This window comes from Sinohyriopsis cumingii, chromosome 7 (genome assembly GCF_028554795.1).
Source record: "Sinohyriopsis cumingii isolate HCF-2022 chromosome 7, ASM2855479v2, whole genome shotgun sequence".
Lineage (NCBI taxonomy): Eukaryota > Metazoa > Mollusca > Bivalvia > Unionida > Unionidae > Sinohyriopsis > Sinohyriopsis cumingii.
Genome location: NC_142967.1, coordinates 60,727,322 through 60,740,246, shown reverse-complemented (window position 1 = coordinate 60,740,246; position 12,925 = coordinate 60,727,322). Strand labels below are relative to the sequence as shown.

General features: G+C 31.8%; 1 protein-coding gene across 2 annotated transcripts in view; it reads right to left on the bottom strand.

Annotated features, from left to right (window-relative positions):
• Positions 1-12,925, bottom strand: part of LOC149795355 (protein mono-ADP-ribosyltransferase PARP14-like) — a 135,144-nt gene that overhangs the window by 82,089 nt on the left and 40,130 nt on the right. For both annotated transcript variants that reach the window (XM_089965131.1, XM_089965130.1), the window contains 5 exons: positions 10,073-10,167; positions 8,759-8,986; positions 4,671-4,892; positions 3,332-3,404; positions 457-515 (listed from right to left, as the gene is read on the bottom strand). In XM_089965131.1, coding sequence (XP_089821257.1) covers positions 457-515; positions 3,332-3,404; positions 4,671-4,892; positions 8,759-8,986; positions 10,073-10,167 — 677 coding nt within the window. The remainder of the gene's footprint in view (positions 1-456; positions 516-3,331; positions 3,405-4,670; positions 4,893-8,758; positions 8,987-10,072; positions 10,168-12,925) is intronic.

Below are 12,925 nucleotides of genomic sequence, written 5' to 3'. Positions count from 1 at the left end.
TATTCTTAGATTATTTTTGGATTTGATTCTTAAAACTGTAAGTTCTTATTTTTTCATTTTTTACAGTGTTTTTCCAGGGAAATAAATTATGTTAAATTTTTCAAAGCTTGCTGTTTTCACTCTTTCTTTTGTTACTGTTTATTAGAGCCTAAACTAGTAACATAAGAGTATACCGTATTTTAGAAGTGGACTAGAACTCTGTTCATATAAGCTAAACCATTACATGTGTATATCAATGATTTACTTACAATATAAATATTAAATTTTGCACAGAAAAGCATTGCAAACTGGAGCTTGGGATGATGTTTAAAGATTGTGTATTGAATGACTTCAATAAAAATCACACCAGAAACAATGTATCCATTCAAATAAAAAATTCAATCTCAAGACTGAAAATGATGGAATCATACTGACTTGATTCTGCTTGAAAATGTTCTGATTTCTATCTAACCTTACCTGCTGAATTGCCAGTTCTTCAACAGTTTGGGAGATCTTTACATTTCCAACTAAGAGCTCTGAAATAAATGAACCTGCAATGTATTGTCTGGCCTGCTACTTGTGCAGGGTCTATTCCAGGATGCACTGCTATACTACCACTACTACTACTACTACTACTACTAATAATAATAATAAGAATAATAATAGTTTTATTTATAGCAGATAAAGCAATTTGTTTTGTGGAACCTTATTATTTACATATTTGCTTAAATACGCCAAAACCTAATTACCCCCCTCTCTCTCTCTCATGCAATTTCTCTGGCTATATTAACAGCATATTTTGTAGTAAAATACAGTGCATTCTGCTTTGGGATTTGTTTTTTTCAGGGGGTGGGGGTAGGAACAGGGTAATACGAGCAATAAAATCATACTCATACAATTTCTAAGTGATCACATAATGTATATAGGTGTATACAAGACCATTGTAAAGCAGTGTTATTTACAACATTATTTATATTTATTTTGCATTCAAGAAGCAGCAATGAAGGTGGTTTTCACATGTAGTATTGTACAAGTCACTAGTAACCAGGAAGTTTATCTTCTTCATCAAATTTATCAGAAAATAGTGGTAGTATGGTACTTATTGTCAAATATTCCCTTATTTACTTTGGAATCCTGTTCCAAAGGAGTGAACCAGAGAAAACAAACCTTTCTGAATACCCCAGTACATTTGTTTCAGGTTTGGGACAAGAAAATGGTTGGCAGTAAAAGACCTTAAGTTAGGTGTGTTGTCTAAATTGCTCGCACAAGAAACAATTTCTGCTAATACACTGCAGCTATGTTATTTTTTTGTACACATGAATAGGCCTTTTTGTGGCAGATTCTTTCATTAATATTAGAATTTTTATATTATTCATTTCTTACTGAATGGCCTCAATGTGACACCAGTCATCAGTTACATGATTTTATTTTTTATGGAATAATGTGTATATGTTCCTATCAGATATTGTCCCCCAGATAGTGCCTTGCAGTATTCCAAATATGGTTGAATATAGCTTTTATAGTATATTATCCTGTGCTTCAATAACAACTATCATTTAATGCCCTTCTTTTTCTACAGAGAGCATGGATATGTTCATGCCATTGCATATTCCTATCAACAATCAACATCAGAATGATGTCGAGTCATGCAAATTGTAGACACGTATCATTCAATATAAGACTCAAAATATTACTTCCTAGGTTTACTTAGTTGCAAAGATTGAAACCTTAGTTTTTTCAATATTAATATTCATGTTATGTTCCTTATTTATTCATGGCCATTTGTAAAGATACCTCTCGGTCTGATTTGGATTGATTAAAATCAAACAGGCTGCATTATGCATGTTGCAACCTTTTTTGATGGGATAACATCAATTAATAGAAGAAAAAGGTGTGGACCCAGTATAGACCCCTTTGGTACTCCACATGTTATTTGACTCCTCATCAGAAAGGTTGCCATTTACTTTGACACACAGTGATTTATTTTTATGGTTGGATGCACACAATTCTGATGCTGTTGCATCAAATTTATACAGCTGCAATATCTTGATAATAATATTGTGATCTACAAGGTCAAAAATATTTCCAAGGTCAACAAGTATAGTTCCCTCTAACTGCCCCTGTAAAAGGGCTGAAATATATCTATCAATCATGGAGACTAAAAATGTCTCACATGAGTGATTTTTACCGTGAACCCAGATTGACTTTGGTGAAGCAAGTTGTGATTTGAAGAAAAAAAAAACAATTACCATGAGTAAAGTTTTGAAAAGTTTAAATACCTTGGGTAACACAGAGAGAGTTCTATAGGTATTTACAACTTCTTTGTATCCTGATTTATGAAAGACCCCTGACCTACCATCCAGCAAACAAACTGCATCGACCCTCTACCCTAATGATACAAACTGCCTCACTTTAGAATGACACCATTTTGCCTTACTCGTATACCTAAAGTTTCGTTTGCTTCTACTGAGTAGTCACTGTCCACCGCTTAAGGCATGGACAAACCACTGGTTGCTTAGGAAACATCTGGTTGCTGACTGCAAAAAGCAGGTGACCATTTTGCACTTGATATTTTATAGGAAATTTTGCCTGGGGAAATTACAATGGTTGTCATGACCAGGTTATCGCTATGTAAAGGTGAACATTGGGAAATGTTTGACTGTATGAGTTTTATGGTCAGAGGCTGCTGCTGCAAAGCCCTAAGAAAGATGTGGTCCAATACTGTCCAGAATGGTTGCTTTGCTTGTATGAATAGTTCATAAGAATTCCAAAACCTTATCAGTTGATCCAGCAGAAGCCAAAAATTTCTCTCATAGAACTCACATGAAAATATAAACTAAATGCATGATAATTACACCCGACAATATTTCAAGCCCTACCTTTATTCTTTTATTTCTTTCTTAAATCCCTTCTATTGTCAAAACATTCACATTTGTTTTCATAAGAGGAGAATCTTATGCCCAATTTTCTGCTTGTCTCACTCAACACGTTAATTTCACTATAGAATTTCAATCAAGTGCTTAAGCTGTTTTTGCTCTTTTAATTAATCTACATGTGAAAATTCTGAAAACTATTCTTCTAAAATTGCTATGAATAAAGCCCTTACAATAAAGTCTAAAGCAAATCATTACTATAATTTAATATTTTAATTATTACATGCAAATTATTATGACACGTAAGTGAAAACAGATACTAGTATGTCTAATTTGTAATTTTTAATCAATCTTCTTCCTCTTATAATTTCTGCATAGATTTTTTTAAAAACATTCTAATGACAAGTATAGCTGTGTGAATTAAGTCATAATATTTGAAAATGAATGAAATCTTACATTTTCAAAAATATATAAAATACCTTGGAATGCAGGTGTTGAAGACTTTGGTCTCGCTCCTCCACACAATATGTTTTTCTCTTCTGTTTCAAAGGCCTGTGATATAAATTACAATCATGTACTCATTGTTTGTAATTAAATCAAAGTTTAAAACACTGTAGTCTGTAGTTCCATTTTAAGTTGCCTATTACAAAAAGATGTACATGTATTGTCAAATCATTATCTACAGTACCACACTTCCATGGCCAGTACAGAGCTGTTTATGGAAGCAATAAATTATTATACATGTAAATGGGGTCATACTATACTATGGTATATTATAATCTTTTGGAATATGATTCAAACAAATCAAACATATACAATTACAATATTTAAAAAGGCTTGAACCACATTAAAACTGGTTATGCCACTCACATGTCTATCCATTTCTACTTTGGATCTTTAAATTAGTGGTTATGTCTTTAACTCAAAGGATTATTCTTTTGTGTGGGGTCTGTCAAATGTGTTTATGGTATATTTCTTCTCAGTAGGGTTTGTGGATATGACACCCATATGTATATTGCTTGTTACAGGATCCTTTAATTTGTAGTTATGCAACTTACTGTGCATAATTTTGTTATTCAATGGGTCAGTAAATTTGTTCAATGCCACTAACAGGTCTATCTTATTTCATTGGATTGTTTTCATATGGTTTTGTGGCATTTTATAGCATCCCAATACCTTAAATGCTGTATCATGCAAATTAGGAAAGTACAGTAAGATGTCTTACCCAAGAACAAGACATGTTAGTTTATCATGGCTGATTCTTTATTATCGGATCTATACATTTTTGGTTAGCAGTTTTTCTTTTATTTAGATGAAATCCATAACAAAATCATGAATACAATAGAATTCACTGTATTCCTTGAATTAGTTATTTATTTACTAATTGAAGTCCTTCATTATTGTCAAGTTTTTTATGATCTGAAGCTTAAAAATAAAAACTAAGATTTGACACATTGCACTGAACCACCAAATGGAGAATAACAAAGTTATTAAAACAGGAAGGCAAGATAAACTTTAATTACCAAAAAAAAAAAACTTTATTTTATTTCTAATCCTTGTAGTCTTGTCTCCAAGTGCTGATCCATTTTTTCTCTTTCCAAAATGTATCAGTTTAATACTTTAGTAGGAGTCAAACATTTGTATGTCTACAAGTCTAACTTTCTCATTTTCAATCCAGCAAAAATTAACAATTTTAGTAACCAGCATAAGCAAACTTTAGGTCAAGTTAAAAGAATATTTCCACAATTAATGTATAGATAGGAAAGAAAAATCCAAGTGAACTAAGTTTTACTTTTTCATAGATGACCAATTCCTTACCCTGATTGAGTCATTATCTTTCTCATACAGGACAAAGTGGACTTGTTTCACTGATGATTGTGGATTATTGCTGTCATATGCAATGCAGGCATCATACATTAGCCTTGCCACATCAAGGTGTGGATAGTGAAGCTGGCCTGTTCCCATGGCAGCAAAGGCAATGCTTCTTTTTGAGTCATCATGAGCTTTCACAAGGCATTGAATCACTACATCTCTTAAAGACTTGAAACAGAAATACAGAAAACAGAAAAAGACAATTCACAAATGAGCAGTATTATTGTAATAATTAGGACTTCAGCTGATGAGCAAAGTACAGAGGTACCATTCTTATGCAGCCAGAAATTTGCTGTATAAGCAATGTAACCTTTCTAGAAGGGGTGTCTACATTGCTGCAAATAATAATTACATTACAATATGTAGCTAATTTATAAATCTTTCATATTTTCATATAAAATCATTGTGAATGTTATAGAATCGATGTAAAATAACTAATATTATAATCTAGAAAACATTATAATTATATTCATAATGCAAAACCATTTAGAAACCTTGACAATAAATTCAGGGTACAAGCAGCTGTCTGTAACTATCCTTCTCTGTCCTAGTACTAATATTAGCGATCCTACTTCATTTATCAAGGCTGTGATATCATAGCTATCTCCATCTATTTCATGTATAATTTATGATTTTTATTTGAATCTTCATGTCAAATGTCTTTGGAATTACTTTTGGAGTTTCCCTCTTTTCACACAGTTGAATTGCATTGTCACTGTCAAATTTATACCATTGTCAAATTTATACCACTGTCAAATTTATTTGTAACTATATATCACATGAATTTTAAAATTCCAATTATAGCTTATGGCATCCATACATCACGCTGATCTGAGCTGCTCTATTCTCAGCATTTAGCTTTTGTCATTTTGTTATTTTGACAATCGATAGTGCTAATAATAGCCACTAATTATCAGTGACAGAATCTGATATCTAAGAACACCTAACAGTAATAATAATGACGACTTACTACAGTGTTTAATAAAAAAAAGCTCAAAGCACTTTATACTAGTTAACAAATAAGGATTATATATATATATATATATATATATATATATATATATATATATATATATATATATATATATATATATATATATAGTTTCATGTTCCATTGTGCATACATCATTATATACAGTGTCAGTGGTCAAATTACACAGCAAATAACATCCAGAGGGTGTTATAATAAACAGTGTGATTCTAAAACAGACAGTTTATGCCACTGCAAATGCAGAAAAAAACTATATTAAAATTTTATGACAACAATTATTTTAAATTTTCATAATGTATTTATTTCTAACTTGCTTTGATAAAAATATATATGCATTAGTTTTATAACCCTTTTAGCATATGAATAATTGCTGACTGCTTCTGCTACATAGCTATTTATAGAACAGATGATTCTCCATCGACAATGTCATGGCTGTGTCAACATCAAACAAGTAATGCCACCAATGGTATCCGATCTCAGGTTTTGAACATTCCAAAACATGGTTTTATTATTTTATTTAATTGAGCACATGTTTTCTGGGTGAAAGTTTAATTTTCAAAGGGAATGATGTTTTACTTTGTTCTTCATAAAATTGACTCTAGGATTTGATGCATTAAACTAAGGGTTGAATGTGACTGCACCAATTCATTATTATCCAGACTAGTGAGTAACCATTTTTCATTTTTTATGATGTATTTTCTTGTTTATTAACATGTTAGGCTAACTACAGAGGATCGTACTTAAATTAAAACTATCAGTAAATGGTTATAGTGATGGGAGTCCAAGGGCCATACAAAGTAAGATATTTACCCTGACACTGATATTACCATCCCCAATTTGTAGGGTCAGTGTCTTTCATTGTAGGACTATGGGTCCAAGGATTATAGTGTTAGTCTTTGGAAATCTCCCCAAATGAATCCCTATATCTAATTACCTTTAGTTTAATGTCTTTGAAATGGCCCCAGTGAAGACGCTGTAACCTCAATGTTTTTCTTGGCAGATTGTGAGTTTCCTAGCTATTAAGATTTAAATCTCTTTGGTTTCTGGTCATTCATCCTCTCTGAGACATTTAAATCAATTGGTTTATTCTCATTCTGCTGTTTAGCTGGCAAGTGACTAAGGTTTAGTTTGTTCATTTGAAATGCATGGTGATTCAGTTTTTGAAACATCATCCACTTTAGAAGCATATTGATGGGCTAATGTACTGATTGTCTCCCTGTATGAAATGTATCTGATACGCCAAATTTTTTGTGGAAATTTGTGGAATTGTGCCATTTCAGACAAAATTTGCTGATTACAGGTGAAACAACAGACTTTGACAGCATGTTAGGTCCACACACAACATTTTTATTTATTATCATTTATATCAATATATTCAAAAACAGAATGATCTTTTAAAAAAGAAAATTACAAAAATTTGTTATCTGGTTCTGTTCAAATCTGTTTATTCAAATTTCTGAAGGAAAAAGACCCACTAACATTTTTATTTCATTTTGAATGCTTGCAGTTAATATGTGTTCTCTTTCAGTGTTTACATTAATTACTTTGCACATGACTCTGTTTTTAAAAATTTCTTAAAACAGTGTATACAGGAATAAACGCATCTCAGCCTAATGACATGGCTATGTTCTGAACAATGGAAATCTTCATTACATTTACCATCCAATGCAATTACAATTTTCATCAGCGAATCTGAGGCCTCGCAATACGTTGAGAGATGGTTGAGAGAATTCTTATTTAAGGTTGCAACAGATAATGACTTTTGACAATTCTGTTAGATTGATCTGGATGTACTATTAAAGAATAACATTATGATTTTCTTTTTAATAATTACTCTTTAACTTGCCTTAATCAAAATCTTCACATTTTGTCACCTTCTATCCTTAATAATCCATTCATGTAATTTACATTCTCAGTGCTTTTGATAATTGAATTATTAGGTCTTGGAGACCAAAATTTTAAATGCCAGACACTAATACTGTAAAGTACATCACCCTATGGCTACTAAAGTTGTACAGGTACTTGGAACACTGTGTAGGCTTGTTATTATCAGCATTAACCTTATCAAATTCTTAAGGTTTATGTGACCAAAATATATTGATTATTTCCAGATATTTAGTTGAACCTATCTTCCTACTTAAAATATCACATGTTTTCAATCAACAAATGACAAGGCTGCAAGCAGTTGTGAGCAAAACAAAACACCTGTTCTCAAAACAGAACCTAGATAAAAAGGATATGAATGATGTTCATCATTATGATTTTTGTTTCTATATGTTTCTTCACCAAAACATTTTTGAGTCATTGCACTATCATATACTAATAATATGTTTAAATGAATTGTGCTGTAATAATTGCAAAGAATCAACTGGTTTCAGATGCAGTTTATCTGTCTTAGAAAGAAATCATAGGTTCACTCCTCTATGTTCTAATTTAAACTCTGCACACTATTTAAAACTGTACACATGTGTCAATAGGAGGAAACTGAATACTAATTTTTTCTATGCATGTCCTTTTAGGCAGTATGCATTGTCAATAAGGATGCATGTCATATTATTACAATGTTACAGAATGATCTGTATCATGGTGTCATTCAACTTGAGTGATATGTTTAGGATTCAAATTGAGAATGAAGTTGAAGAAAGCTCAGAAACAGCATATCTATTTCAATACTTGTAATTTCTTTAATGGAGTACAGTTCCAGGATTTGGTAAATGACACTTATTATAATTTAGCCTGCTCAAATGATAGGGCAATTCAAATATTATGTCATGTGCTGGGTGCAGGTTCCAGCGACAGGGCAATTCAGATCAACAGAAAAATAGTACACAGGTGTCACTACTTAACATATTAGACAGGTGTCCCTTAAATGTCAATTAAATCAGTTGATTGACGAATGAAGCTGTCTTAAAGACAGTCTGGATTGTATATGAGTGCCTCTTTTGGGGATCTCTAAAAAGTGTTAATTATATGAAACTGTCCTTTCCCTAAAAAGGTATAAATATTTCCATTATGAAATGTTTTATATATGAGCCATACTAACTTGTCCATTGTTGCTTTTTGTCCAGTCAGGAAGCACAGTCAGGTAGACTTTGTCACACTGCAGGTCACCTCCATTAATGTCTACTACTCCTCCCTCCTGAATGTTTTCAGAATATTGTGTCATACACTCATCCTGGAGACCTTGACCTCCCACCTGAAGAAGGGACTTACTTGCAGCTCCACTATTAAGGTTAAGGTCAGGGGAAGTGGCACACACAATTACATCTACCTATCAAATAGATAAAATGAAACTCTTTTCGCAACAAGATAATAATTATTACCTGATCAGAAGTTCCAGTCATAACCAACACATTGTATTGCTTTCATTAAGTATCACAATACTGAAAAGAAACATAGCTCAAGTTCTGCACCTTGATTAATTGAGAACTACTATAAAATAAATATATCTAATTTCTGAAACAGGTTGGTAATTTTGCAACTTAATATTCAGTTACAATTTAAACCTCTAATATGACTAAACTAACAGTGGAAATATTTTGAGCTGAGTATGCTCTCAACCTGAGAAATTTTAGGAAGGCAAGACCTAGTTAATGTATAGTGTTACACGTTTACTTCATTGCTCTCCTGTTTGAAAATACTAATAAAAAGGAAAATAGAAGTAAATCTTCTTTTGTCTGACCTGCATAAAACTACACACCTCAACAGTGTTTATTTAAATACCATCAGGAGCTCACACTGTGAATGCAAAATAGTAATACTTTTGAGAGTTCAATTACTCTCACAAATTTACCTTCCAATTAACTGGATTGAACCCTTTATGGGAATACTATGGCAAAAATGTAAACATTACTTCTGTACACACTTGTCTACATTGATGATTTTGAGAAAACCTGCGGCTGAAGTACTGAGGGATTTGGTCGAGTTTGAAATTCAGCCATGACTTATATTTTGGATCAGAAATAAATATGATGCTATTCCTTTAATTATGTTCATCAGTGGCATATTAGAGAATGTATTGATATTTTGATCATTTGAAAGTTCAATATATTTCTAAACTAATATTATATTGCTCCCAAAGCTGTATAACAATAATTATTTTAACCATACATGCTTTTCAAGTAGTATATGCATGTACATATTGCAATTTGCTGATAATAAATCCATTCTCCAAATTAATCATTTTTTTGCGTTCTACAAATTTTCAATGTTTAGCAGACATATGGAGGCACTTTCCAATTTAGGCAAAATTTTCTTGATCATGATCCAAATGTTTAAGATATAAGTTACATGGTATTTGATAGGAAATAGATTTTCATCATAACGATGAAAAAGTAATCTTATAATGCCTACCAACCTTTTGTTGCGCCAACTGACCCTTTGTCAAAAAAATTATTAAACCATTTCGACACCTATATGGGCCACTTCTGGGTGTTTCCGCAATCATCGAATCTGCAATTATAAAGAGTCTATAAGAAACACGATTTATTTTATTTAATATTAATTATTTACTCAGAATATTATATTTGATAGCAGATTATTTATTTTATAAAAGGTAAAAATGAAACTTAAATTTGAAACTGAAAGAATGGGAAAGTAATGAAATGTATTTAAAAGGCATGAATATATTTAATGTATGAAGTTAATAGATCTGAAATGCAACTAAATACATGTTCATCAAAATCTTTGTAAGTGGATGCATCTAAACAAGAGTCATACGTTCATATATCATATGATCAATGAACCTCGTTTTTTACTTTCATTTACATGCCATTCTTTATAGAAAGGACATTGACTTAACAACAAGAAAGAGTAACCATCTTTTAGTGCTTTGTATGTCCTGTATAGACAGTGTTTGCTATATATAAAATTATTATTCATGATGGTGTTTATTCTAGGTCAAGTTTTTGTTGAGCTATGGGGTCTACTAGTAGCATGGAAAGTTACTGTTGAGTTATGATGTTTATGGTATACCAACATATTGCATATCACGTTATCATCTAGCTATGGTGTTTACAGTCTGTGAAGTTATTGTTGAGCTATGATGTTTATGGTATACCAACATATCGAATATCACGTTATTATCTATATATGGTGTTTACAGTCTGTGAAGTTATTGTTGAGTTATGATGTTTATGGTATACCAACATATCGAATATCACGTTATTATCTAGCTATGGTGTTTACAGTCTGTGAAGTTATTGTTGAGTTATGATGTTTATGGTATACCAACATATAAAATATCACGTTATTATCTAGCTATGGTGTTTACAGTCTGTGAAGTTATTGTTGAGTTATGATGTTTATGGTATACCAACATATAAAATATCACGTTATTATCTAGCTATGGTGTTTACAGTCTGTTAAGTTATTGTTGAGTTATGATGTTTATGGTATACCAACATATCAAATATCATGTTATTATCTAGCTATGGTGTTTACAGTCTGTGAAGTTATTGTTGAGTTATGATGTTTATGGTATACCAACATATAAAATATCACGTTATTATCTAGCTATGGTGTTTACAGTCTGTTAAGTTATTGTTGAGTTATGATGTTTATGGTATACCAACATATCAAATATCACGTTATTATCTAGCTATGGTGTTTACAGTCTGTGAAGTTATTGTTGAGTTATGATGTTTATGATATACCAACATATCAAATATCACATTATTATCTAGCTATGGTGTTTACAGTCTGTGAAGTTATTGTTGAGTTATTATGTTTATGGTATACCAACATATCAAATATCACGTTATTATCTAGCTATGGTGTTTACAGTCTGTGAAGTTATTGTTGAGTTATGATGTTTATGGTATACCAACATATAAAATATCACGTTATTATCTAGCTATGGTGTTTACAGTCTGTTAAGTTATTGTTGAGTTATGATGTTTATGGTATACCAACATATCGAATATCACACTATTATCTAGCTATGGTGTTTACAGTCTGTGAAGTTATTGTTGAGCTTTAACATCTAGCTATTGTACTTGAAGTTATAGTTCAGCTATGGACTATTTGCAATCAATTGCAGCTGCAAAATTTGAGAAACAATGAATAATTATCTAAGTATAATCTAGCTATATATATATACCACTCTTAAAAAAGAAAAATAAATCAAGATAAAAAGATAACAATTGTTAGAAGTATTGCACAATGAGCATTGTGAGCATGTGCTAAAATTGTTTGTAAACACTGCGCATTAATATGAATATGTTAGTGGAGGCAGTGGGATAATCTGTCTACCCTACAGAATAAGGCAGGTAATAACTCACCCCTACGGCTGTAGAACAAAATGGAGAATGTACACTCCTTGACAAGATCCCAAAAGACTAATGTGTCAATTAGAAAAGAAACTTGCCTTAAATCTACAGGAGAACGAGTATTAGTAAGGGTTAAATACCCATGCATACTGTGCTTTTTGTGTCTCTTGCCACAAGCGATCTATGACAATATACAGTTCAGTCACTTAACTGAAAAAACAATTATCCACATAGGTAACATTGTATGCATGTACAATGAAAACTGATCAAATCATTCTAAGGTGAAACCAAGCTATATCTTGCCTTATTCTGTGACACATCCGAATATGCATATTGATTGTAGATTTGTTTGTGAACCCAAGTGGACTCGAATAGATAAACATCATTTTCTACATATGAAAAAACCACTAATAACCCAAAGCCATCTTTAAAAACTGTGAATTCATTTATTTTTCTTGTCATTAATTTTCATGGTTTAGCAAACAATAAGATTTTGTTAGTATTTATATCTCTAGATTAGAGACGGGGTCTTAATGTTTTTACAAAACAATCATTCTCCTTGTCTCTTACATTTGTGTTTTGTTGCACATATGAAAGCCAAAAGTCATAAAGCTTACAAAAAAATAGTAAATCCACTATTGCAAGAATGTGCAGCTAGTCACAAAACTGCTCATATTATTCTGCTACTTGTATGACCATCCAACTTATTATTATTTCCATGTCCCTGCATGAGTGTATTGAATAAAGGTTTTTCACTGCCCGCCACACACAGTTACCCAGAAGATATGAGATAAGCTGACAGCAAAGGACCACCATAAGCAGAATCAAACTGAAATTGTTGGCTATTTTGCAAACAATTGTCCTCTGTTGCTACTGAATAGGTCAAGGAACAGCCATCCATACATGTAACAATTTAAATGTAGTGTGTGTAACACATTTTT